Source organism: Equus quagga, chromosome 16 (genome assembly GCF_021613505.1).
Source record: "Equus quagga isolate Etosha38 chromosome 16, UCLA_HA_Equagga_1.0, whole genome shotgun sequence".
Classification (NCBI taxonomy): domain Eukaryota; kingdom Metazoa; phylum Chordata; class Mammalia; order Perissodactyla; family Equidae; genus Equus; species Equus quagga.
Genome location: NC_060282.1, coordinates 59937667 through 59964535, shown reverse-complemented (window position 1 = coordinate 59964535; position 26869 = coordinate 59937667). Strand labels below are relative to the sequence as shown.

The 26869-nt window shown below is 43.3% G+C and overlaps 1 protein-coding gene across 6 annotated transcripts in view; it reads right to left on the bottom strand.

Annotated features, from left to right (window-relative positions):
• CHD7 (chromodomain helicase DNA binding protein 7) overlaps nucleotides 1–26869 on the bottom strand; it is a 182926-nt gene that overhangs the window by 5235 nt on the left and 150822 nt on the right. For 5 of the 6 annotated variants that reach the window (XM_046641668.1, XM_046641667.1, XM_046641671.1 and 2 more), the window contains 19 exons: nucleotides 25451–25661; nucleotides 24722–24917; nucleotides 24252–24419; nucleotides 23571–23750; nucleotides 20518–20628; nucleotides 20223–20428; nucleotides 16742–16941; nucleotides 16412–16571; nucleotides 12215–12304; nucleotides 11655–11758; nucleotides 10185–10314; nucleotides 9718–9790; nucleotides 9506–9563; nucleotides 8355–8583; nucleotides 7908–8116; nucleotides 7114–7785; nucleotides 6081–6241; nucleotides 3443–3670; nucleotides 2777–3220 (listed from right to left, as the gene is read on the bottom strand). In XM_046641668.1, the coding sequence (XP_046497624.1) occupies nucleotides 2777–3220; nucleotides 3443–3670; nucleotides 6081–6241; nucleotides 7114–7785; nucleotides 7908–8116; nucleotides 8355–8583; nucleotides 9506–9563; nucleotides 9718–9790; nucleotides 10185–10314; nucleotides 11655–11758; nucleotides 12215–12304; nucleotides 16412–16571; nucleotides 16742–16941; nucleotides 20223–20428; nucleotides 20518–20628; nucleotides 23571–23750; nucleotides 24252–24419; nucleotides 24722–24917; nucleotides 25451–25661 (3830 nt within the window). The remainder of the gene's footprint in view (nucleotides 1–2776; nucleotides 3221–3442; nucleotides 3671–6080; nucleotides 6242–7113; nucleotides 7786–7907; nucleotides 8117–8354; nucleotides 8584–9505; nucleotides 9564–9717; nucleotides 9791–10184; nucleotides 10315–11654; nucleotides 11759–12214; nucleotides 12305–16411; nucleotides 16572–16741; nucleotides 16942–20222; nucleotides 20429–20517; nucleotides 20629–23570; nucleotides 23751–24251; nucleotides 24420–24721; nucleotides 24918–25450; nucleotides 25662–26869) is intronic. The other variant, XM_046641669.1, reaches the window with a different exon arrangement.

The window sequence follows — 26869 nt, the reverse complement described above, 5'->3', positions numbered from 1 at the left end:
CGTAGCTTTTTGGCACTGAACAGTACAATTTTGTTAGTAGTTTGGTAGTACAATATTCTGTATTAGGGATGTGTGGCAACACCAAAAAGATCAAGTCTAACTGAAGTCTGGACTCTACCATCATCCAGCTACTGGTCCTCAAAACTCTATTAGTTCAACCTCCAGACATCTTCTCTGTCAGTCATCTGTCCAGACCTGCTGCTGCAGCTTTGGTTCAGGTCTTCATCACTGCCCACCCACATCACTACAGTATTTCCAAACGCTCTCCCTTATTCCAGTTCCCTGCTGCTTTAATCCAACCTCCACACTGCTATACTGCAGTCTGTTTCTAAAATACACTCTTCCTAGTTCAAAAAATTAGGTCACATCGCTACCCTACTTAAACTATCTGGATAATTGAATCCTTATCACCTTCAGGATAAAATCCAAGTTCTTTAGCACAGTAGTCAAAGCCCTCCACAATTTGCATCCTACCTTGTCTCCAAGCTCATCTCTGCTGAACCTTGCCTTCTCACCAAATTCCCTGGCCAATAATTTTAGTTCATGGAACATGATAGGCTCTCTCTGGCCTCAGTCCCTTTGCACATGCTCTCCCTGCCTCCTCTTTTCAAATGACCAACTCCTACACAATCTTCAAAACTTAACTGAAGTACTACCATCTCTAGGGAAACTTCCTCATCTGTTTCTCCCCATATCCTCCTCCCTCCATTCCCATTCCCCCTTTGGGCTCACAAAGTACCCCAGGCATGCCCCACAACTATGATATATTATTATTTATCTGTCACCCATCTTAAACACTGAGTTCTCTAGTGCAAGCACCTGTCAGGCCTTTATTCTTCGCATCCTAGTGCCTGGCACAGGGGGCAGGGACAACTCCTACGATGTTGCAGAATGCATGATGACTGCACCCTTACTTTTCATGGCAGCACAAAGTGGTCTCCAGTTTGAGTGCTCACCATAATACAAGATTTTAGGATTTGTCTTGTTCTAAACAAGTAACACTCCCAACCCTTTTACCTCCTCACTACTCAGGTTATTTATAAAGCAACCAGCGTTTTCCTTGTATTTATGTGCACACACATAACCCTCCACAACACCAAATGAGGAATCCCCAAATTTCAACATTTGACAGCAAAAAACAAAAAACACCAAAAACTTAAAAATACATTCTCCATCTATTAGGAGTTCTCTCAGACTTGAGCTGGGCTGCTCAATGTGACTTTGGTAAAAGAAAAATATCAATAAATTCTTGGCAATGGCTTAAAATACGTGAAATGAGTGCAGTCTCAAGTTTAATACAGGACGTGTACTTGCAATAGGAAAACAGCACGTGGGTCACACTAACAATTCCTGACACTTGGTCCGCAGACAAGTACGTGCCGTGATTCAAATATTAAACACAATAGTAAATGAAAAGAGGTGTGAGCTGCAGAAACTCCCCAATTTGTTGCTGTTTATGGAGAAAGGATTTCCAGTGAACAAAATCTATCAAAGTGTTAAGGTGGTTTTAAGCAGGAAGGCTAATCACTGGTGATGCGACTTTGAGGACCACACTCCAGAGACGGCGTTTTAACTTCTGGAACAACCAGTCACAGCTGACGCACTACAAAGTGTATTTTCACAGGATTCTAAAAGTAATGACATGCTCAACAAAAATGACCCTTATTATGACTGATGCACTGATAATGAATTCGGCATATTAACTTTTAGCCACCTGGATGCTTCTGTTTTAATCAGATCCCATCAGGTGGCAAACTCCAGTGCATGCTATTTTGTCATTTCCAGACTTTAACTCAACCACACCTTTTCTTACCCTTTTGAGTTATCAAGCTTTCTCTAGGTTGAAGAAATAGAAAATGAATAAATAGTAATAGGGATGGAATAAGGAAAAACATACCGAAACAAATGTCTCCCCTCGGCTTGAAATTTCAGTGCTTCCTAAACTGTGTCCCACTGCCCAGGGGAAAGGCCCACGGTCCCTGGGGCGCCGGCTCCTCAGGCGCAGACAGCGAGCCCCAGCATTACTACGCTGATTAGGGTTTCAAATCGACAGGCTTATGATATCTAGTACTAATTAGCCCTTTAAAAAGGGACTGCACGTAATCAGGTTCTGTGGGTAGAAACCTCGTCATCAGTTAGGTGGCACATTTCTAGGTGGTGTGGTTGAAGCAGATTAGAGAAGAGGGGTATTTTGATTACACTGCACTCATTGCCTTTGAATTGAAAAAGAAAATGTCAAAATTCATTGGCACATACATTGCATTCAAGCCTAAACACGCACAGCCAGGTTGAGATTTTTTAAATATCTAGCCATGGAGAGAGGAGAATTTGCAATCACTGGGTTGTGCATACAAACATAAATCTTAAGTCTGAAACTAAACACTTATACTAATCTAATAAACGGCAGGCCCAAAACATATCAATATTTTTAAGAGCAGAAGCTTTTTCCACCTCAAGAATTCAGAGATAACAATCATAGGCTCAGAAGAACATGTTTTTGTTTTGGGCTAGTCTTCTGAGAATATCAATACATCAGAATCTTGGGAAGAATCGATCCTCTAGCTACATTTGGTTCAGGCCGAGTGATCTGTATCAATGTTCAACACAATTTTCCAGCTCAGAACCTTGACTCGTGCACTGTAATGCTACTTTTTAGTGGAAGAAGCCAGCTTTAACGGCACCTCACTGAGAGGGACACAGCCCAGCCTCGTCAGCAGTGCAGGGACCCCGGCTGTCGATGTGGGCAGACACAATGGGAGTGAGCTCCTCAACTTACTGCACTCAATGACGTCCGTTTGTGGCTCAGGAAAAGCAGATCAAGGCCCTCCACGTTTTTCCTCCTTCCCCGCCTCCTCTTCATGGGAGGCTCTCCATCCACCAGGGAGCCATTAAGCAGATGCCTCGTGGGTGTGCGTGACAGACCTGCCTGGAGCAGTTCCATTTGAGTCTTAAAGGCATCAGACACTGGTGTCGCGACGTTAGGCAAGATAAACTTTGAAGTAAGAGACGAAAAATTTGAGGTAGAGCTTGTTGCCTCTCTTGAGGCCTTTGATAAATCTACAACTTTTTCTTGTCCATTTTCTGAGACCACCTGAGACTCCCGCAGCTGGGCAACCATCTCCATGAGGTTTCGCCGCTTGGCAGCTCTTTCAGCCTCAATTTCAATTTTTCTCCTTCTCCTTCTCCGCTGGCGAGGGACAGAGAGGTTGAGGGCATCTTCCTATTGAAAATTTCCAACAAAATAATGAGCCAAAACTGTATCTGCTGTACCGGCTGGCTTTCAGAAATAAAGAACTAGAAGCTTAAGAAATTAAACATTCATGACTCTTGAAAACAGCGGCCATCTTACTTCTAAGCATAACTAGCAAAACATGGCTTCCGAACTAAGTTAAGATTTAGACAGCGCACCTTTAAAATGCAAAAACAAACTGCTCTAACTTACCTTTGACAACTGAGGAGAAGTCGTGAGGTCCTCGCTCCCACTAATGCTAGCCTGGCCGACCATGGAGAGCTCGGCAAAGCTCCTCTTCTGCAGGGGACTGTCCACGGTGGGTGGCGTGTAACCAGGGATGAGGCCCTGGAAATCAAACATCTGGCGCCTATTTACTGGCCATTTGCCTTTCAACACTGCTTCACAGATGTTGTCTAATCGGTTTATCATTACTCGATCCTGGAGGGGGAGGAAAAGTCACACGAAACCGTAACAAAGACCTGGTGAAAATTACTAGATAAATATTTCCATCAAAAGGCTAAAGAGTATAAAAGGTTTCAAAGTCAATCAGTGGACAAAAAGTAAATGAAAACAAAAGACAAATAAACAAGTAAATAAACAAAATCCACCAAAACTGCTTTGCTCTGGTTTAAGGTCCTAAGGTGGCTCCAATCCAGAAAACTTAATATTTTTCAATGACAAACACTGAATCACATAAATTAGAAAACATTACATAACCACCACCTCTAAAATGTCCCCATATCTTAAAAGTAACTTTTATTCAAGCTAAAGAACTGCTGGCGAATGTCAGCAGATAACAATGGAACCCTGCATTTAGCTGCTCGACGCGCTGGTGCTTCAGATCCACAGGCTGGACTGCAGTCTGTCCCAGGAAGTGGACACCATTAGCGTCACTATTAATAAAGCTCAGCATTACGAAATGGGCACCAACCCAGGAACACCTAAGGAATGTCAATTTGCATTCCCCACCTATTATCACTTCAAATTTCATTGAAGCGTGTACATTAAAAATTTCTAATTACAGCTCTTAGACCCAGTTTCCATAGATTAAAAGTGCCTGCCACTATAGACCTTTTGAGTGATCTGGGAAACTCCCTTCTATACTCAATAAGGGAGATTAGCATAACGAGGGAACCCGGGGTATACAAAAAAAAAAAAAAACCTCTTTGATAGTACACTCTTCAGTTAAAAATTTCACAGCGTTTCTTACACAACTAACACCATGGAAGACCAGCCTGAGGATGAGCTGACTGAAGCCATTTTTGTGTTGTTTGTTTTGAACCAGACAGCCCTGTTATGGTGATTAGGATGATTATTTCCCTACCCTGAAAACCAGACCCAAATTACATAGGGATGTATTATAAAATTATCCTAGTTAGGCAAAAAAGTAATTTCCATGTTGTTTTTGGTTACAGATAACTACATTTGGAATTATTTCATAATGTATTGAAGCAAATGGGTCAACAGCACACCATCTCCTGAGTTAAAAAGACTATAGGTTTCCACATACATAGAGTTGTCTTAAATTTGAAAGCTTTGCTTTGGATTAAAAAACTAAATAAAACACAGTTGTTTTCTTGTTTTAAAGATTTTATTTTTCCTTTTTCTCCCCAAAGGCCCCCTGGTACATAGTTGTATATTTTTAGTTGTGGGTCCTTCTAGTTGTGGCATATGGGATGCTGCCTCAGCATGGCTTGATGAGCCGTACCATATCTGTGCCCAGGATCCGAACCAGCGAAATCCTGGCCCACTGAAGCGGAGTGTGTGAACTTAACCACTTGGCCACGGGGCCGGCCCCCTACAACACAGTTTTAAAAGTCCACACATTTTTCCCTGTGCATTGTTGGTGGGATTGTAAAATGGAGCAAGTGCTATGGAAAATAGTATGAAGGTTCCTCAAAAAATTAAAAATGGAACTACCATATGCTCCAGGAATCCACCCATTTCTGGGTATATATCCAAAAGACTGAAAGCAGGATTTCAAAGAGATACGAGTATAATCATGTTCACAGTAGCACTATAATAAGCCAAGAGGTGGAAAGAACCCAAATGTCCCAAGGATGGATGAATGGATAAAGAAAATGTACACAAACGTATGTGTATAAATACACACAATGGAATATTATTCAGACTTAAAAACGAAGGAAATCCTGTCACATGCTACCACACAGATAAACCTTGCGGACATTACGCTAAGTGAAACAAACCAGTCACAAAAGGACAAATACTGTATGATTCCACTTATGTAAGATATCTAAAGTAGTCAAATTCACAGAAACAGAAAGTAGAATAGCGGTTGCCAGGAGCTGGGGGGAGGGCAAAAGGGGGTCTGTTTAATGGGTACAGAGTTTCAGTCATGCAAGATGGACAAGTTCAGGAGATCTGTTTCACAACAATGTGAATATACTTAACACTACTGAATTAAACACTTAAAAATGGTTACGATCCTAAATTTTATGTTTTTTACCACAATAAAAATATTTTTTAAAAAGATCCACACATTTTATTTTGCCAAACGGTGAGTCTGTTGAAAGAATAACCCAGAGACTATACTGGACAATATGATTACTAACCTAAAGAATCTCAAGGAGCTAAAGATCCATACACACAGTCTTATTTCTTATCGTTCCTCCATGTCACCTTTCCTACCCTATCACAAAAGTATTGGACAGAATTTTTTCTTTGGACTTTTCCAGAACATTTTTTAAAAACATGGGAAAAATCTACAGTCTTCATACACTGTGTTAAAGTTTACCTTAAACTTATTTGAAAAATCAAGCTAGAACGATTTCCTCCACCCCACTCTTTTTTGGACAACAAAACAAACAAAATAAAAAACCCCACGAACCTTAGGCCAAAATGAGAAGGCAAATGTTCTCTCATGAAGGAGCTGAGCTACCGCGGGGTCTCCATCCTCCATGTAGAATCCATCTCGGGTTTCATCCCTAGCAGTGCTCATGGAAGCATTGCTCTCTTCATCAAAATTCTTCCCTCTAGAGACAGCTCCTGCTGAGAGATGAGTTAATGTGGATTATTCACAACCAGAAAGTCACTGAAAACCAAGTTCAGAAAGGACGCAATTTAAAATTTGAATCCCAATCGGCTCCATTTTATTGAGTACCTACTATATGGCTAGAATGGTATTAGGCATTTTACAAATCTTTCGTTTCAAGCTTGCGATGGCCCTTTCACGCAGATGGTGTTATTCTCATCTTACAGATGAAGCTGCAGAGGCTTAGGGAGGTCACATCGCTAGTCAGTGTGCATGTATCTTGGAGGGGGGCTGAATGACAACCAAGTCTCTGACCCAAAAGAGCCTATGTCCCTCCACACAGGCAAGAGGGCTAACGTGCTGGCTAAAGTTCAAAGCGGCAGCTCCACCAGAACAGTACAACAAGGAGCTTTATTGTGACTCTGTGCCGGCTTCAGCAACCTAACTGTGATTTAGAGAGAAAACTGGCTATTTTCAGATTCTACTCCTGCCCTTTACGTCTGAATTAAAATTAAATAAAAGAAGCATCATTTAAAATAATTACCAATATTTACTCAGTGAATCACTCTTCTCTCTCACATTTAACTGTCTGAATTAAAATCACTTGGAATTCTTAATACACTACTGTCAAGTTAACCCCCATCCTTAAGGCAGAAATTGTTATGTGCCTGTAAAACTCTTCTGAGAGTTTAAGTTGTCGAAATACCATGTTCGCCACATGAGAGCAGAACATACATCTAAGCATATCCTGAACTTATCCCTTCGTAGAAGAAAATAATACATTAATTACCCTTTAAAAAAAAAGAGCCCTGTCATGTGACATGAGAACACTGCACATCACAACTGCCCTCGAGGAACCAGGAGAGGGGCCTGAAGGGCGAGGCATTACCTTCCGGCTGGGAAGACTCTTCTGACTTATCATCATCCTCCAGCTTTTCTTCCTCGTCCTCTTCAGAACCTTTTTCTGAAATAGACTTGGGCCCTGTATCTGCACTGACCTCCATACCTTTCAGTTCAGTTTTTACAGAGCTGGCCTCGGCCCCACATTCCCGCTTACTGTCCTTTTCCCCACCGTCGGTTTCTTCTTCCTCTTCTTTCCCCTCAGCTTTCTCTTGGGCAGCCGTGTTTTCTGACTCCTCCGCTTTGCCCTCAGCTTGTCCCACCGCCTTTTCATCCTGAACGTGAGCGGATGAGGTGACAGCAGGAGTCTGGCCAAATCCAACTCCCAGCGGGTTCAAGGAAGATATGTTACCCGCCCCTCTGTTCTGAGCAAAGTTTTTGTGTGCCTCCAAGAAGGACAACTCGGGGTCATTGAGGATGTGATAATCTGTCCGACTGACCCCATGTTTAGCAGCACCGACCAGCAAGTCTCGGTCATGCCTTCCACATTCCCACCACTCAGGCAAATCCAAACTCGGCTGGCAGAGCTTCAGCCTCTCTCCCAACTGAGGGTGATGAAGAACCTGCTCTCGGATTTTCCGCAGCAGTTCGATGCGGTAGAGCGTTCTGGAGGCACGCTCTTCTGTGATTGGCTCGATCATGGAGGAGAGGTCGGGTGGTTCTGTAACAGGAAAACAACTGTATTTACTTGGGAAAGACCCAACTATGCTTTAAATTGTTCACTCTCTTATTCTTCACTTGATTGGCCTTTGGAATGGACCTGTTGTTACTGAGCGAACCTACCATCATCTGGCTTAGTGGGCATTCGACATACGCGCCTACACATGGCCACAAAACAGCTGAAGTACTTCTCCAAACTCTCATCAGACTTCTTGTCAAGTCTGGCAAAGGCTCGAAACTGGTTCCAGTCAAACTGCTGTTTCATGGGGTCAAAAATAACTCCAAAAGTGGATACCACACGGTAGAAATCTGCCTCTTCTCTTCTTGTCCACCTATTAGAAAGAAGACATTAGCTTGAACTGTACTTGAGTAAAAAGGCTTAAAGTTTATTATTTCTTCTGCCCTAAAGTTAATGCATGGTACTTATTTTGGGGCTGGGGCACAGACTGCTTTGATGTGGTGAGGCTTTCTTTGGTGGGCATTATCTTGGAGGTGATTCCTGTTTTGTAGGCCTAGAAGAGCACAGAAGAGAGGAATGTACCAGGAGTTGAGTAAAACCCTGAAACTCACTTTTGCCGTTTCTCAGATATTATAGCTTCCCTTTCCGCTTCTAGTGCTCTCACTTCCTCCCGAGGCCGCCGTCTCCGCCGGTCAGTCTTCATTAGAGCCTCTTGCCTCATTTGTTGCCTTTTATAGCTGCGCTGATAGGCAGTAATGAGCCGGCGCAGACGGGTAGTCAGGGTTGAGGTGTTAGGCCAGTAGAGTTGGCCTAACTCAGCATTACTCTCACTGTGCTTGCCTGGGGAAGTGGAAAGAATATTTTTGAAATGTGTAGCTGCAATCTTGCAATACACTGGATTTCCCATCAAAACAAGATGACTCATTAACATTCAAATGACAGTGTGGGAAAGGGAATTGTAAGCCCTCATTTTTAAAATATAAATAAGGAATAATATTAGTATGGAACTTATAAACTATATATATATTTTTTTCTGCTTTTTTCTCCCCAAATCCCCCCAGTATATAGTTGTATATTTTTTTAGTTGTGGGTCCTTCTAGTTGTGGCATGTGGGACGCCACCTCACTATGGCCTGATGAGCAGTGCCATATCCACGCTCAGGATCCGAACGAGTGAAACCCCGGGCCACCAACGAGGAGCACGTGAACTTAACCACTCGGCCACGGGGTTGGCCCCTAAACTATATATGTTTTAATTCCTTAGAGGAAAAAAAAATTTATCTATCAATCCTACGTAAAGAAACATACTTTACTCCATGAACTACATTATAAGGGTAATCTCCAGTAAGGTACTTAGATTAACAATCGTGAACATAAAAAATAACCACATAATTGTTAGCTAACAATTTTACGTTAGGCAAAATGTCAGTATTCTCTATAAACTGGCAATATTTCAGATACTTAACAAACGCTCTACTCCCAAGAGATATATTTCTTAAGATGCTTAAAAGTTTTCACTAACTGGTGTAAAACATAAGTATATAAATGACCATAATCAAAAAAATTATTTTATCAAAGAAATTCAATGTAATGAAAAACCAACAATAAACAAGAATTTAAATTATTTACAAAAGAGCTGAGTCAGTGTAGACGAAACACCGTGTTAAGATACTACCATCCTCAAGCAGCGGAAGTCCCTGAACGGGGAGTGGTGCCTGCAGAGCACTTGTTCGCTCTGCCCCAGGGGCTTCACGGAGCCCTACCTGTGGTGCGTATTTCCAAGGACTCTTCCTTATCTTCCGGAGGAGAATTTGCAAATTCCTTGAAAGCAAAGAGAGAAACAGAATTATCTTAATTTGGGGTTTCCTTTCGCTTTATCTTTTAAGATATCTTTTATCTATAAAGTTTAACAAGTCTTATACGGGCGTATAATATTTTACGGGTGCTGTAAAAGTCAATATACTCAAGTTCTTACATCTATTTCATCCTTGAATGGCGTTCTGGTTGGTTTATATTCTGGGTCTTCATCTTCTCTATCAAATTCTCCCCTATATAAAATTTTTAAAAATGTTTAAATCATACTGATAAGCAAGAGACTGAAGGGGGCTTGGGAAAGAGTAACAATCTGCCTAGTGCTACTTTTAATTCTGGGTCTGACATCAAAAGCAACTCTATCAGTGTTTAAAATGTACAGCCGTGGAAGGAGGAGGGTGTTGGATGGGCAGCAGAGTGTCATCATTTGGAAAAGACAAATAAGTTTCAGATTATTTAGATAACATATTGTGCTTAGTCATTACAATACATAAACAGACTATACTGGTAAAAATCACTTAAGTTCCAATGGGACGCAATGTAGTGCACAGTGCAGTATAGGAACTGAACCCTGCCAATAGATGTGATACTGACATAGAGTTTATTAAAATTGTCCAATGTCCTTCTTACCCGTCACCACCATCTGCTAGCATGTCTGTTCCTCTTTGCTCAGCAGCTATGGCCTTGGCATCGGGCATACCGACTCGTTCCAGGAAGCACAGCGCGGGGTCAGCTCGCATAGAATTGTACTTCTCATAGCCTGCGCCATCCCCACCAGCCCAAGGAGGACACACACAGAAACAATGGAAGGCCCGTCACTGACAAAATCACAGCACTACTGCACCACGCGAACTTCACTTCTTAATCGAGGTTATCACTTATGATGTATTCAAACCAACCTTGCCTTAGTAGAGCATTCTACGGCACACTCACTCCAGGGCAGATTTGGGGCACCAAGTTACATTTCAGGGATAGCACCTGAACGATCACAAATACTAACAGAAAAACAGGTTCGGAGTAACTGCAAGACGCCTGAGAAGATTTTGACCCTGTTTTCCCCAAGATCTAATTTTGCTTGACATTTAAAAGGCTTTGTAATGCTCCTTTATGTCCTCTGCGGGGGTACTCCGCGTCCACCCCATCTTCCTCGTGAACAGCTTCAGTCCTGCAGGAACTTGCACCGCTGGCTGAAAAATCCCCGTCTACGTAAGGCCAGCGAACCTGTCTTATTAGGTTTAGGATGATGCATGTCAGTAAGATGACACTGTTCCCTCTATGGTTTTCAAACTGCAATTTGCTTTTTGACTGCCCAAGTTGACTAGATGGAAAATGGCAGATCCCAACAGTGCACTGCGGGAAAATGATTTTTAGGCTGAGCTCACAAAACGCGGCTGCAGTACCCAGGTAGAAGAGCACAATTCAATTACGATGTGTACTACAACACACCGCTCCTAACTGCTGCAGAGCCGCAAGCCAAGCTGTAATCATGAAAGGGTTTATAAGCCATCATTCTCCCCTTTAGTCAGGCGGGGCTGCTGAGAATACCTCCGCGACCTCCAGAGAATTGGGATTATAATCAGGAATCGCTCACTGTATATATCATGCCAGTTCTGCATCCCCAGCCTTTCAAAGTTAACAAGGCTGCATCCCACTCAGGGGAGCCGCGAGTTCTCAGCACTGACATTTGTGAAATATTGCTTGGAACAAAGCCCAGGAGGCACTTGTACAGATTAATAGCAGAGGTTAAGCCCACCGTCCACTTTGACACAGGTTGGCAGAGCTAGCAAGGGGAGCCGTGCTGGAAGCAAAGTTCAGGGAGAGCTATAGGACAACTTGGCTATTATTAAAACAAATATGGTTTTGGCTTTATTTACAGCCAAGAAAGAAATGTTTTCTTCTCAAATACTCAACAAACATTCAAAAACAGCATCTGATATTTACAGTTCATCTTAGATTTTTAGTACAGGAAAATGGTAGACGCCAAGAGCCCTTTGGAACTATCCTCATTAATATTATGACTTTGGAAAAGAGTATGCAAAAAGCTGTAAATAAAGACAAAGCCACACAGTCAAGATGTGGTCAAACAGAAACGTCACTTACCATGTTTGAACACTCCAATTAGGAGGGACTTATCTGCTTCCTTATCCCACCAGTCGGCGGGGACTTCAGCATGGAAAGGTTCAGGTATCCAAACATCAGCTTCACTAGAAAGACACCGTGTACAGAATAGTTCAAACAAATACCGGTATTAAAAAAGAATTCCAAGTGACCAACATGATCCATGTGCTCACATGCCCGTTTCCCACGATAAGCACCTGAGCATCGTGGAGGAATGAGCAAAGGTTAAAAGAAAGGGCACAAGTCAGTCACTTTCTACCGTGACCGGAAATGAACTTCATCACACAGTGTCCCATTTTAAAGGTCATCTCAGAACACCAGCAATTTAGTTCACACCTTCTTATCTGTGCACACATACATATAAAGAGGCTTTTCCCGATTCTCATCACATCCCCAAGCTCATAGACAAACAGTGCATTCAAGATACAAAGAAGGAGATGTGCTACTAATGGTTTATGAAGGTTTGAAACACAATCCATGATGTTTTCCGACTACCCGGATTATTGCAGGGAGGTACAGAACAAACGTGCGCTTGCACTAACCTTGAGTCAGCACCCTCTAAGATCTTATCTGCCTGGTCTCCTATAACTTCTTGTCTTAGGTAGTACAGCATGCGGACACGCAGCAGGACCCTGGAGAGGAAGACAGAGGGGGGAAAAAGTTCTTAACTTCAGGACTGTTTGCCAACAGTGGCTTTTGGCAGCTGCTGCTGTTCATCCATCATCCTGCCAAGGCTGATTAGCCATGCTGTATGGTAGGCTTGAAGCGTGACAGATGGTGGCACATAATCACCTCTGTGTGGTGCTTTCTGCTGGCTTCCAACAGGCCTGCCTGGCAACCGCTCCCACTGCACAGAGAGGGACCGAGCTCAGCCCGGCCCAGGCGCACTTCATTTAGTTCTACCTAGTGCAGCTTGTGAAGTTTAGACACGTACCCTACCACTGCCTCTGAAGTATTGAAGCAAGTTTGTAAACAACCGAGCAGATGGCTTTCAGTAACTGTTCTGCTTCATTATCTCATAAAATTTCCTCAGCTGCTGCCTTAATACCATTTTTGGAAGCACATCAGAAGTTGTAGGAATAAACGAGATATAAAATCTGGTTTTACTACCTTACAATAAACCCTCAATATGGAATGTCAGGTTGTTCAGATTATACAACTTTGCTTCCGAGAAAGGAAGATGGCGATGGGGCTGGGACAGGGGTGGGTCCTTGCTCTTCTCCTTTAAGGAATAGAAGGCATATTTTATTCCTTCTAGTTTATATTATCTGGAAGCCTAAGTTGTAGCTTAAAAAATAATAATAAAACACTCCAAAGGAGATTAAAACGTGCCTAATTCACTGAAGTTCTTAACTATTTTCAAGGAATCAGTTTTTAAATACTCTTAGAATTCTAGGAGCCAGACTTTCAATCTCACTTGGATTGCCTCAATGGCTTAAAACATAATTCTTTCAGTACAGCCCCCCGGTAAGTCCCGAAGGCCTGCGTCTACTCCGAGTCCAGCATCTCCTGCGGAGTAGCCCCTGGTGCACACTCAGGCCTGACAGCTGAAGCCTACCTCCTCGGCCGTGAGTAGCTGATATACCGAGTGCTACTTCCCGAGCTAGATAATCCCATGATAAACTTACAGAATACTTCACAAGCAATGCACCATATTGACAGAAACTAGTTTCTTTGATCTTCACCATAACCCTGTCACGAAGTGGGCAAGTTATAATTTCCACCTTACAAATGTGAAAACTGGGGTAATAGAAGACAAGTGACATACATAAGGTCACAGAGTCCTTGGAATTAGGCCTTCTGACTCCACCACTTCACGTTGTCTTTCCAGGACATGGCAATTATCCTTGAAAACATCAAAATGACAACTGGGGCAGCTTCGCCAAAACAGGATAGTCCTGATAATACACGAATACGTACCCCATGACACACCTCCCTCTCCACCAGGGGTCTGCTCCTGGCGAGTGTGGCTTCTAGATGGGCAAGGTGTGAGGCTATAAATATCTGAAAATGCTCCAAGGTAAGCAATCATTTTGGATAACTCATTTTAATTTTTTCAGATTTCTTTCTTTTGATAAGATTAAAAATTGCCTGTGCTGCACTGAACTGACTAAAGAAAAATGACAGCATAGGCGTCTGTGGCTGGTATCTTATTTCTTCTCTCGTTAAAGAAGAACTTGCTGGCCAGGATCTCTATACAAAAAGGATGCTCAGAAAGCGTAGTTTCAAAGGAAATATTCTTCATCTTCGGCTGAATTCTCTTTTATTCACAGCAAAACTCATATAGTGGTAGTGATCCTAATGGTTTCTCTCCTTTTTGGTAGAAGACAAAGTTTTCTTCTTCGAGAGGAATTTTAGTTAAGTGGAAAGTTTTATGAACTAACAGTAAATGTCACCTTTCTTCTACAGGAAAAATTTAAACCCATGCAACTGGTAAGCTGAGCACTCACTGCTGTGGAAGGCACAGTTGGTACCCGGAGGATAACGACATGGACAGGAGGTGGCCTCTGACCCTAAGGAATTTGCACTTGGTAGGTCAGACAGACATGACTACTAACAAGTCCCTCAGCCTCAGCTACGTTTCATTGGCTGTCCCACTAGAGATCACTTTCTAGACCAGCACCCAGTCCAGAATCATACATGGCATTGAACAGTCCTGCTCCTTTCTCCTTTAACCCGAGACAGTTCCTCTGTCTTTGTCTCTCACGATCTTGAAACATTTGAAGAGAACTGGCGAATGATTTTCTAGGAGGTCCCCCTATTTGGCTCTCATTTCTAACTTACCAGGCATAAATATTTCCTCACTTTAGATGCCAAGAATTCTTAGGGCATGATCTATTAGGAAGACCAAGTGGACTACTTTCTTGTCCCACAGAGGAGATGGAAGGCATTGCCAGTCTTCTGAGACCGAACAGAAAGATGTGAAGAACACTAGTTACTTCTCACATACTAATTAGAGAGGGTACCCTATGGAAGTCTATTACTGACATTAGTACGGGAAATTAAAAACCACCACAATCGCACTGGGATCGGGAACAGGAGGCATTGTTCCCACACTAAACCACTTCACTTCCAGCTTGTTTGAATCCAAAACTCAAAAGGCTATTGACCCAAAGTTCACAGAAACCACAAGGAAACAGAAGTTTTCTAATAGCTACAAGCAAGGCAGGATTTTAGGGAAAACTACTATGCTACAACACTAACAAGTTTCTGAAGCACCAATAGTTTGAGGTAATGGTTTTGAAGACTCAAAAAGGAAAAAAATTTGTCAGTCAAAGCACCATCGTGACTAAAAAAGGGATGAGAACCATTAGTCAGTGCAACCCGGGGGACCAGGTGTTCTCCAGGCGTCATTTCACGTGAGGCATGTGGCAGTCCTGAGGAGGAAGGAGGATTCCGAGTGGCAGGGTGCTTGAGAGCAGGGGCCTGCCCTCACCTGGTCTGGGCTTCCAATCTACTCTGTTCCTCAACTAGCCATCACTCAGCCCAAGTCTCAGCTTCCCTGTCAGGTGAATGGGGATACAACGGCACCCTTTATCTTCGACACCTCAAACAGACGAGCCACAGGAAGCGCCTGGCACGCTGCCAGCGTTCTCTGTGCAGGCTTCTGTTGCTACTTTTCAGAGAGAGATACACATTCATTTATTTATATGCGGCCTCATTCAATTGCTCATTCAGTTGCTGCAGAGCTCTGTGTGACTAAGAAGGAAGTGGGTCTTAAAGAGCTTGAGGAACTTGCCCAAGGTCACACAAAGCTAGGAAGTGAGATACGGCTGGTCAGAGGCAGGGCTGCTGGTACTACTGACACTGAAAAACACAGGCACAGAGCAAGGAAGGAATCAATGTGTAAATGTTCGTTTAAGATGTAGATAAAAGAGCACCAAGCAATGAAATAAATTGATAGATTCAATATTCTTCAATTATATATAATCAGTCCTAAAAATAAAGGTATGGAATATGATTCTAAGCTCATAAGTAGAAAAAAAAGGACCTAGCAACTGAGGTATTAAGTAAAAAACAGCATGTAAACTCCCCAGTCCTTCCACCGAAAGCAGTCAGTTGAAGGCAGGATCATAGAAAGCTACCTATAATTCTCTCAGACACACTGGTTAAAACTTAGCTGTCTACAATGTTCATGGCAGCATTAGTCACAACAGCCAAAATGTGTCCCTCAACCCAACTGTCCACTGACAGACGAATGGATACACAAAGTGTGGTATACACACACAATGGAATATTATTCAGCCATAACAAGGAACGAAATTCTGGTACAAGCTACAACATGGATGAACCTTGAAAACATTATGCTAAGTGAAATAAGCCAGACATACCAAGACAGATTTTGTATGACTGCATCCAAAATAGGTAAATTCATAGACAGAAAGTAGAATGGTGGTTGCCAGGGCCTTGGGACGAGGGAGGGGCAAGTTATTGCTTAATAGGTACAGAGTTTATATTGGAGTCAGTGAAAAGGTTTTGGGTATAGACAGCGGTATGGGTACACAGCATTATGAATGTAATTAATGCCAATGACTTGTACACTAACAAATGGTTAAAGTGGTAAAATTATGTTGTGTATCTTTTACCACAATAAAAAACAGTATCAGTCATCTAAAGGTGTGCTGTCATGTGACTGGGCCACGCCTGTGCAAAGACAGCCAGCACAGTTGAATGGCCTTAGTTATACGCATGAACACAGAGGGAAGCCAGCTCCGTACGCCGGCCCTTTCAGGACGCACTTGTTGCAGTGGTGCTTCAGGTGCTTCTTGTAGCTGTCCTCCTGGAACAGGGCATCTGGGTTGCAGCTGGCCAGCCAGTCAGCATCCTGCACCACCGGGTGTGCACTCTGGGCTTTCACCTTCTTCCCCTTCCTTCCCCTCGGCACGGGGGCTGATAAACCTAGAATCGTAATAATAATAATGACAGAAGCTTTTCACAATCCCAATTATAGTACCAGAGTTAGATATTTTGACATACGAGGCAGGGAAATACGGGGTCTCGGTTGTATCCCCAGGGTCCCCGGTGGCTCTCTGTGACCCTGCAGCACGAAGAGCATGAAGCAGACCTACCCGAATGATTGACCAAGGCACGTGTCTGGCCATCAGCGGTGGGCGTGATCAGGTCCCAGATGAAGCTTTTGATGTTCTCATCCCCCTTGTAATGGTTGAGACAATACACGAGGATGGTCCTGCAGATGGTCTCGACGTCCTGCTCAGTGAGTTGACGCTTGTAGCGTCCATGGGAAAGGATGTCCGTCCATCGTCCCCAGCTGCAAAGCAAATATTCAGCATGCAGATGGTGTCCTTCAGTTTAGATTTGGGGCTTTACTTTCACAGTCAGGCCACAGTGTTAGGAAATCTTGGGTCAAAACTAGCAATATTTTGAGGGGCTGGCCCCATGGCCGAGTGGTTAAGTTTGCACACTCTGCTGTGGTGGCCCAGGGTTTCTCCGGTTTGGATCTTGGGCGTGGACATGGCACCGCTCATCAGGCCATGCTGAGGCGGTGTCCCACACGCCACAACTAGAAGGACCCACAACTAAAAATATACAACTGGTATAGGTACTGGGCAGCTTTGGGGAGAAAAAGGAAAAATAAAAGCTTTAAAAAACAAAAAAAACTAGCAATATTTTACAACAGGTGATAGGAAGGCAATCTATGGTGCAAGAGTTAAAAACACCCGTTACAGAGTAGGCCATAAGGTCGCTGCTCCCCTAGCAGGGGTTGAACTGCCACTGAAGTAACACCCACAGGGCTGACACAGGCTTTCCCAGTCAGAGTCAGATAATGGCAGCAATTTTTAGGATATGAGAGCAAGGCGGCACCTGGACGTTTCATACTCTGCTTCTCTGTCATGGTTTGTATGTTTTGATAATGACCAACCATTTGAGATGAACAGTGACTCGAGGGGGTGTGACTATCCCCGAATCAAGGATGCAGTACTGAGGACAGCTGCCTTAATCCACCTCAAAGGGACGCCATGATAGTTAATCAAAGACTGTCAACAGGTTTGAGTTTCCTTTTATAACAGGGAGTGCTAAATCCCAATTACAACAGCACTGAGAGGAAAAACGTTCAGCCAACTGCCAGGTCCTCACGGAAAATGAGTGGGAGAACAAACTGTGGGCAGAACCAAACAGCACACTGCTGAGCCTGAACCGTCTATTTAGGGTTACAACCCAGGTAAACACAGTGTTGTGTTCTTCCATCTGGCTGTTGTGCAGCGAGAGCACGTAGCAGCTAGGCAGATGTTGCCCCAGGTTATGGCCGACTGGGCCACCAGGGCGGCACTCCGGCTAGGAACGGCCCCTCCACTGCCTGCTTCGAGGACTGAGAGCTGTGCTCAGGTGGGAGGCCTCGGCTGCAAGCAGCACAGCGCATGCCCCAGCAGGCCCTGTCATTGGCTCCGGCCTGGTCCTTTCTGGCTTCTATGAACTTCTCTCAGTTCCTCAAATCGCAAGGCTGGCCCTCGCCTCTAGGCCTTTGTACACACTGTTCTCCCTGCCAGGAACTCTCTTCTCTTCCCTACGCAACTCCCGACACTCCCTCTTACCCTGGCCAATTCATGATTTCCATCGAATCGCAGACCATACATGTCACCTTCTGTGATTCCTTCCTTTATTCCCTCTAGCCCCGGAAGTGGGGAGATAATACCCGAGCTGGGTCTTAAAGGAGAGGAGACATGCTTCTGTGCTCCATTTGCATAGTGCCTCCCTGCCATAGTATCGTCACAGCTTAGTGCCACCTTGACTTGCTACCCTGCCTGCCTTGAGGTGGGCACTGTGACAGCCCCGCTCACAGCTGCATCTGGTGTCCGAGAGCATCCCAACACAGTGCCAGCAAACAGTAGGTGTTCCATACGGAGTGATACCCATGGCAGGAGGGAAGGGCTTCGCTGAAAGACGGTGTGCCCTACGCATGCTTCTTCCCTTCTGGAGTTAGTATGTTGCGTTTCTAAAGTTACCCAAGTTGATCATTAGGTTGAAACATGGAAGCAGGTGCAAGTGGCAAAGGGCTTAGGTGGGGAGAGCCTCTCCGCCACGTGAGAACACACAGAAAAGATGGCCCAGCTTCCAGAGATAATTAGTGGAGGTGACACAGCTGCTGAGACATGAGATGGGCTTCAGTTGAACTTCATTTACTCCATCAACACTCGGTGATTCAGCACTCACTGTGCGTCTGCTGGCACTGCACTCTGCCCTCAGGACACAAAGAAAGAGCCCCGGTCCCCAAGGAGCTGCTAACTGGGTCTCAAGCAGGAGAGGCTGACTACTCAAAGTCAAGACACCACGTGATAAGTGTGATGGAAAGTGCAGGCCAGACTCTCTGGCGCAGGGTGCCAAGGTGACGCCTGCCCTGGATGTCTAAGGACAGGAGATGGTGCCCAGATCAAGTCTGAGTGTTGGGTGTGTGTGGGCGAAAAGGGGCTTGTGGGGGAGGGGGTTGCTCTAGGCGGTGGGTAGAGTTTGTGGAAAGACACAGATGAGATGGAGTACGATAGACTAAAGGGGAAGCCTGGACTGTCCATGGAAAGGACAAGACAGACAAGGGCCAGATAAGAGCCCTGTATGCCATGTTAACAGAATATTCATATTTATTCTGAAACTAACGATGATCCATTGGAAGAAATAATCAAAGACAGGATATCATCAGATCTACAGAAATATTATTTGGGTGGCAGTTTTTTGTTTTTTTTTTTAAAGATTTTATCTTTTTCCTTTTTCTCCCCAAAGCCCCCCAGTACATAGTTGTATATTCTTCGTTGTGGGTCCTTCTAGTTGTGGCATGTGGGACGCTGCCTCAGCGTGGCTTGATGAGCAGTGCCATGTCCGTGCCCAGGATTCGAACCAACGAAACACTGGGCCGCCTGCAGCGGAGCGCGCGAACTTAACCACTCGGCCACGGGGCCAGCCCCTGGGTGGCAGTCTTTTATTTGAATGGAATTTGCCTACAGTCTCACAATATGCTAGAGAACTCTTATTTAGATTCAGATATTTACTGAGCATCTTGCCATTCAAAGCACCATGGGGAGCACCATGGAGAGGCAGACATGACTTAGATGTGGACCCTGCCTTTCACGGACTTGTAGTCCAGCAGAGGAAATACAACACATTCAGAACTGAAATGACGATCAATTCATGTTTCAGAAGAGTTGGAAGAGCTTTACAAGTCAGATGATTGCCTTTAACAAATTTTTATAATGGAAAAATATTAAAAGATTACTAGAGTTGTAAATTTTATGTGAAGGCAAAGTAGGAAAAGATTCTGTAATTTTGAGACTTTATTCTGAGTTATAATCAACAAGTGAATTTGGATCTGACATAATTCCTTAAGGGACAAACTTGTACCCCTTCAAATCCAAGAGGATCTGAACAACTTTGAGCACTTTAACCAAACAACCCTGGGCCGCATCAGAGATGCTGCAAAACCATTTGCTTGACTGTGCCATGGGGAGTCACAGAAACACACACACAGATATAGCGCTCCTACATCAAGTGCAAGTCTAACTATTTTTAAAATAAAGTTCCATCTTTCATATGAGTCAGACTTACCCATAGACAAGCAGATTCTTCTCAACTCGAAAGCACTCACTCCTCGCATAACCCTGGGACCTGTCCTGGGGCCGCCGAGGCTTTGTGCAAGGCTTCTCTTCAGAATCACTTTCCAAGTCTGAAAATTCCATCAGCTCATCCTCTTTCACTGCACTGTACAGCCTGGTTTGCTTCCTCACTCTTGGAGTGTCAATAACCAGGTTGTTCTAAAAAAGACAGCAGATACATTTGGAACTTCTGAAAAGGGGACCTTTGGGTTAGATCAGAGAGGGTCTGAATGGGACCTCTCACTCACCCTCCCATTTAAGGCATCAATATCCAATTCGGCCTTCTTAGCCCACTTTTGCCAGAAATTTGGATCATCCAAGGAAATGTCTGTCCTATTTCCAGATGCAACAAAACTGGCCTAAAGGGGAAAAAACATGCATTACTTTGAGATGCTTTCCTCAGAGGCAAAATGCAAAGCAGCTTTCATTTATTCATTCACTCTAACATGTACGCATTCTTCCACTGTGAGCCAGACGCTGCAGCTGACAGACTGGGATGAAAGACTGTCCCTCAGGTAGTTCACCATCCAGGGGCTGAGATGGATCGGGAAACTAAAGATGACAGTGCAGCGTAATAAATGGTAGGCCAGAAAGGTCTGATCAGACGCAACTGATATACAGAAGAGGGCTCTAATCACCGTCAGGCAGGGTGCAGGTGGGGGGGGGGGTGGGGGGGGAGGGAGGGCATTGCTGGGAAGAGAGAACAGGCTTTCCAGAATATAATGCTTGGACCAGAATGTTAAAAGCTCATGGAACAGGAAAGCACATGGAAATGTTCACAGCGCAGCATGTGCAAAGGCAGAGAGGAGAAGAAAGGCAATCATGTCACATGGCCAGGGACAAGGGCAGTCCGGGGAGTAGTCAAAGATCAAGCTGGCGAGGCAGGCAGAAGCCAGGTAAAGCAGGGCCCTGCATGTCCTGTTAACAGAGTCCAAACTCTAAAATGAGTCAACTCTTTGAAAATGGGAATAATGTCAAGATAGATATGACCATATCCAAAGTCACCTGTTAGATCACACTGATGTCTTGGAGCATGGAGGGTAGAACAGAGTAGAACAGGCTACTGTAGTAGTTTAGGGAGGAAATAAGGAAGACTGAGAATAGGTATAGCAGAAACGGAAAACAGGAGATAGTCAAGAAAGATATACTTTAAAAGGTATTTTAAAGGAGTTAGAATCCAGGTGGATGTGAAGTAGGACAGAGGAGGAGGAAGCTAGGAAAAACCTCAGCATCCAACTTTGGCATCCAACTAGTGTTAACGAACAGGGGTGTGTGTGTGCACACAGAGGGTGGAGGGACAAGGGTGACGAATTTGGTTTTGCACATACTGAATCTGAAGTGCCGACAGAGGAAAAAACCCGAAAAGAGGCTGAAAGAGCTGAGGGAGAAGGTGTTGGGCCACAGCGTCCAGAGGAGGAGAGCTTTCAGGACTGAAGTAGCTGGGACAATTGGATGCCCACATGCAAAGGAGGGAGGTGGATCCCTACCTCACACCACACACAAGAATTCACTCAAAAAGGATCACAGGCCTAAAGGTAAGAGTGAAAACCATAAAACTCTTAGAAGAAAACACAGGAGCAAATCTTTGTAACCTTAGGTTAAACAATTCACCAAAAGCACAAACAATAAAAGAAAAAATGGGTAAACTGGACTTCATTAAAATTAAACACTGTTAAGAAAAGACTAGGAGAAAATATTTGTGAATTATATTATCTGATGAGGAATTTTTATCCAGAATATATAAAGAATTCCTAAAATTCAATAATAAAAAGACAACTCAAAAGACGAATAAAGGATTTGAACATTTTTCCAAAAACGATATAGCACTTCATACTAACAGGCTATAATCAAAAAGACAGCCAATAAAAAGTGTTGGTGAGGATGTGGAGAAACTGGAACCCAAAAACACTGCTGGTGGGAAGGGAAAATAGTACAGTCACTTTAGAACAGTATGGCAGTTCCTTAAAGGGTTTAACATGCAGTTAATAGCAATTCCCTTCCTGGTATATATGCAAGAGAAATAAAAACATATTTTCACACAAAAACTTGCACACAAATACTCATAACATTATTCATAATAACCAAAAGTGGAAAGAACTCAAGTCTCATTAACAACTAGTGAATGGATAAACAACTCCAATGTCCATTATCAACTGGTAAATGAGACATAGCCATATAACGGAAGATTGTTCAGCAATAAAAAGGAAGGAATTACTGATACATGCTACAACATGGATGAACCTCAAAAACATTATGCTAAGTGAATGAAGCCAGAAACAAAAGACTACGTGTTGTATGATTCCAATTATATGAAATGTCCAGAGTAGGCAAATCTATAGAGACAGAAAACAGATTAGTGGTTGCCAAGGCCTTGCAGGGGGAGGGGAGAGGGGTGAAGAGGAAAAGCGAGGGAGGGGAGGGAGGAGAAGGGGAGGAGAGGGAGAGAAAGACTGACTGTTAATGGGAAAGCGGATCTTTTGGGGATGATGGAAATGTTCTAAACTTAGATGTGATGATAGCTGCACAAGTGTATAAATATGGTAAAGGCAGTGAATTGTACACTTAAAATAGGTGAATTTTATGGTAAGTAAATTACATTTCAATAAAGCTGTTAAAAATAAAAGTGTAGAGTGGGCCTGGGTGTGAATGGGTGGAGAAACATTTAGGTGAAACCTCAGAAGGGGCTCTCAGTAGAGTGGCCTGGTGCTCAGTGGCCATCTTTGCCAGAGCTGGTCTGATAGAGAGGTCAGGGAGGGGTACAAGCTGGAAGTTGAAAATTAAGTAGAAAGGGAGGCAGTGGAGAAGACAGCTGGTGTAAATAACACTTGTGTGGATTTTAGCTATCAAAGGAGAGTTATGGAGTTGTAACTAGAGGGGAAAACAGATGAAAGACTTTTTAAGGATAGGAGTGACTTGACTGTTCTTAGAGGCTCTGCCAGAATCAGGATCTCAGGAAAAAAGGAAGATGATGAGGGCGTAGGAGCACAAGAAATGGAGAGGATGGGGTCGAGAACACAGGTAAAGGATTAGCTGGGGAGCTGGGCAGCAGGGATGAGGACAAGGTGAGGGCGCTGACTGGTGCCATACACACAGAAGAGAACCCAAAGCACAAAGAAAGAATGTCTTGTGCATTAGGGGCTCCATAGGGAGGTAACAATTAATTTCTTAATTTGCAATATAAAGTAAACATTATGCATGCATCTTATGAGCACTTTACAAGATGAACAACACACTATTACACTTCTGTAGGAAACTCTATTATATGTCCGTAGATAACCTGCCTCTTCAGATCAATTCCCACCTTAGCAAATGTGGAACCTTTTCCTTCAGACTCAATGGTGATGGTATGAGTTCGCCGTAGGAGAATCTGATCAATATCTTCCTCGCAGAATTTAGACCCTTCATCCTCCTCATCCATGAGGGCACCATAGGCCCCTTTTCGTAGAAGATCCTCTATTTCTTTCTTGGAAAGCTGTTGTACCTGTTTTAGAGAAATATTCAAAATAATTTAGAACTGAAATATTTGTAGACTACACAAATGTTTTATTTTTCTCAAGAGGGTAAACCTGAGTTATAACAAAGGGAAATGTGACAAAATATGCTTAAAATACTGATGTCAAAAAATAATCAGGGGCCAGTCCCGTAGCCAAGTGGTTAAGTTCACGCGCTGTGCTTCGGTGGCCCAGGGTTTCGCTGGTTTGGATCCTGGGTGCAGACATGGCACCACTCATCAGGCCATGCTGAGGTGGCATTCCACATGCCACAACTAGAAGGACCCACAACTGAAATATACAACTATGTACTGGGGGGATTTGGGGAGAAAAAGCAGGAGGAAAAAAAAAAAAGAAGTTTGGCAACAGTTGTTAGCTCAGGTGACAATCTTTAAAAAAAACTAATAATCAGATGCTGGATAATTTCTCACTATCAGCTAAATGAAGTCAGGAGGCAGAATGAATGAAAGATCTGGGCAAGTGTGGCTTACCCCATTGGTGGCATTCTCTCTCCCGCTCATGGACTGCAGCACAGCTTTGTCCAGACCGAGCTTTAAACTAGCCTTGTCGAACATTTCTCTCTCATAAGAATTTCTTGTAATCAGCCTGTAGATTTTCACAGATTTGCTCTGTCCTATTCTATGACATCTAGCCTGAGCCTGGAAGAAAAAGAAAATTAATGGCTACCAAAGAAAGAAAAGACTCAACTGTCAGTGTAGGAGCATCTGTTCCAATAACTAGAGGTGCAGTTTAGAAGAGGGTTAACATACTAAGAAATTACTTTTACATTACTAATGAATTGATTACTGGTTGGTTCATTTGCCCCGATCATAGGACACTGCCTGAGTGACTACATGACTTTAATGTATTGGTTTGACCAGCAATTCTCTGTCATAGCAGAATGACTTAAAAAAAAAAGAAAAGAAAAGAAAGAAGGCACCAGGAAGATTTTCTTGTTTACCTGGAGATCATTTTGGGGATTCCAGTCAGAATCAAAGATGATGCAGGTATCAGCAGCAGTAAGATTAATGCCTAACCCTCCTGCCCGTGTACACAGGAGGAAAACAAACCGATCCGAATCAGGTTTGGAGAATCTGTCAATAGCTGCCTGACGGAGGTTGCCTCTTACTCGGCCGTCGATCCTTTCATACGGGTACCTAGAAAATGTCAGTATTAACAAGGAGGCCTAACAAATGGCTACAGTATACTTGCTCCTTTTTTTATTTTTAAGAAAGTACTACAATATGGGACATATATTAACAGAATGATATTATTTATCAGAAATAATTTCAAAGCAAATAGGTTTTGTTGTAGCTTTTTATACAATTGGTTAAACACCCAAAGATTAAATTTTATTTTATTTCCTTTCCAGTGAAATATCTAAACTCTAAAAATAGCTGACACCTCTTAACAGTAAAATAACAATTTCAATTTTAGGTAAGAACTATTCCCACCTAGTGAAAAGAAAGAAACGGGAAACAAAATTGCCCACAAAAGTATGCAGCATCCTACTGTAGTCATCACATAGAATAACTGTCGTGTACATCTACAGCTTTTAAAAAGAGATGTGACACATTTTGCCCACTTCATCCCCTTTATCATAAATGTCACTTCAAGGTAAAGCTCTTGGAGCCCAGTAAAAGGTCATGTTTTAATTTCCTTTTTATTCTTACGGTACAGTGGCCCTCACCGTCTTTGAATGAGGTAGTCTTCCAGTATGTCCAAGCAGCGCACCATCTGGGAAAAGATAAGCACCCTGTGGCCACCAGCCTTCAGTTTTGGCAGCAGCTTGTCAATCAGCACTAGCTTGCCAGCAGCCTGGATCATCGCCTGGAGCTGAAAATCTGGAGAGTCTGCATTGTGTGTTTCTTTAAACTCTTCCAAAATTTTCTCTTCAGCACCTGCAGAGATTGGACAGCATAACGTGAATACTGTAAAAGGGTTTTGTTACTTAAAACAATGAACTTACTTTCAAAACCCACTGCAAACTGTAGGAACCAGAACACCATACTCACGTTTATGAACATGAATCTATCCACTTACTCAAAGTTAGGTCTACACAAAATTATGACGATACAAAAGGGATCAAAGTTTTAAGCACAACACATTTAGGCATTTTGCAGGGGGGGACCACATTTTCCAGCAAACAAATGTTTGCTGTCTGTAGAAACTGAATTTCAACAACAGACTGTCAAGCCAGAAGTGGCAGAAACAAGCCAAGGGCCAGATACCTACAGAAAATTTGGAACCTAAATTGCTAAAGAAATGAAGAACTGTTTACTAGCTGAATATAAACAAAAACAACAAAATCTGTTCAGAAACTAAGAAACAAGGGAGTGGAGCTCTCACCATTCCAAGGCAAGGGCAGAAGTCTGTGTGTATAACCGCATATTAATGCAGCCAAAACGACTGCAAGGAAAGCCAATTCCGTCTTCAGGATAATTTTTAGATATTTTTGTGGGGAACTTGAGCACACATCTTCTATTGCACTCTCTAAATCTCCCTCCATATTCATTCCCATCTGAGAATTTCCTAAGGTACTAAAATTCTATCTTAAATTATCCAAAGGTTTAAAAACAAAACAATCTCTAAGTGTTTCATGTGAGACCTCTATGCCTAACCCTCTTTATCTCACAGCCCCACAGGAATTTCTGCTTGTTCAGAGACCTGGGTGCTGCAGAGAAGCCTCATCTTCCTAAGGAACGAAGTCCTGACCGCTTCCTCCCCTGACCCCAAACACACGCCTACTCAGGAAGCAGCAGGCTAAGCTTCCTACGACTGCTTAGGTGGCTTAACTGGAATTACGCAGCATCAGTCTGGCCTCCTCCCATCGCTGGGGTTAATCAGGGCATGGCTGCTGTGCTCAGTGCCTCTCCCTGAGGACAGGGGATATGGTCACCTATCCTTTAGAAAATATGAACAAACAAATCCATCTAATGGGATAGGTTCCAGCCCTAAACTGGGCCAGAAACTTTGAACTACTCTTTCTGCCACTGGTTTTAAACGTGAACTAACTATATACAAGATGGGGATATATAAACCTCAAAAAGGTTTTTAAAGATCAGGTTAGTTAGGCCACCACAGCCATTCAGACAGTACTTCTGCAAGC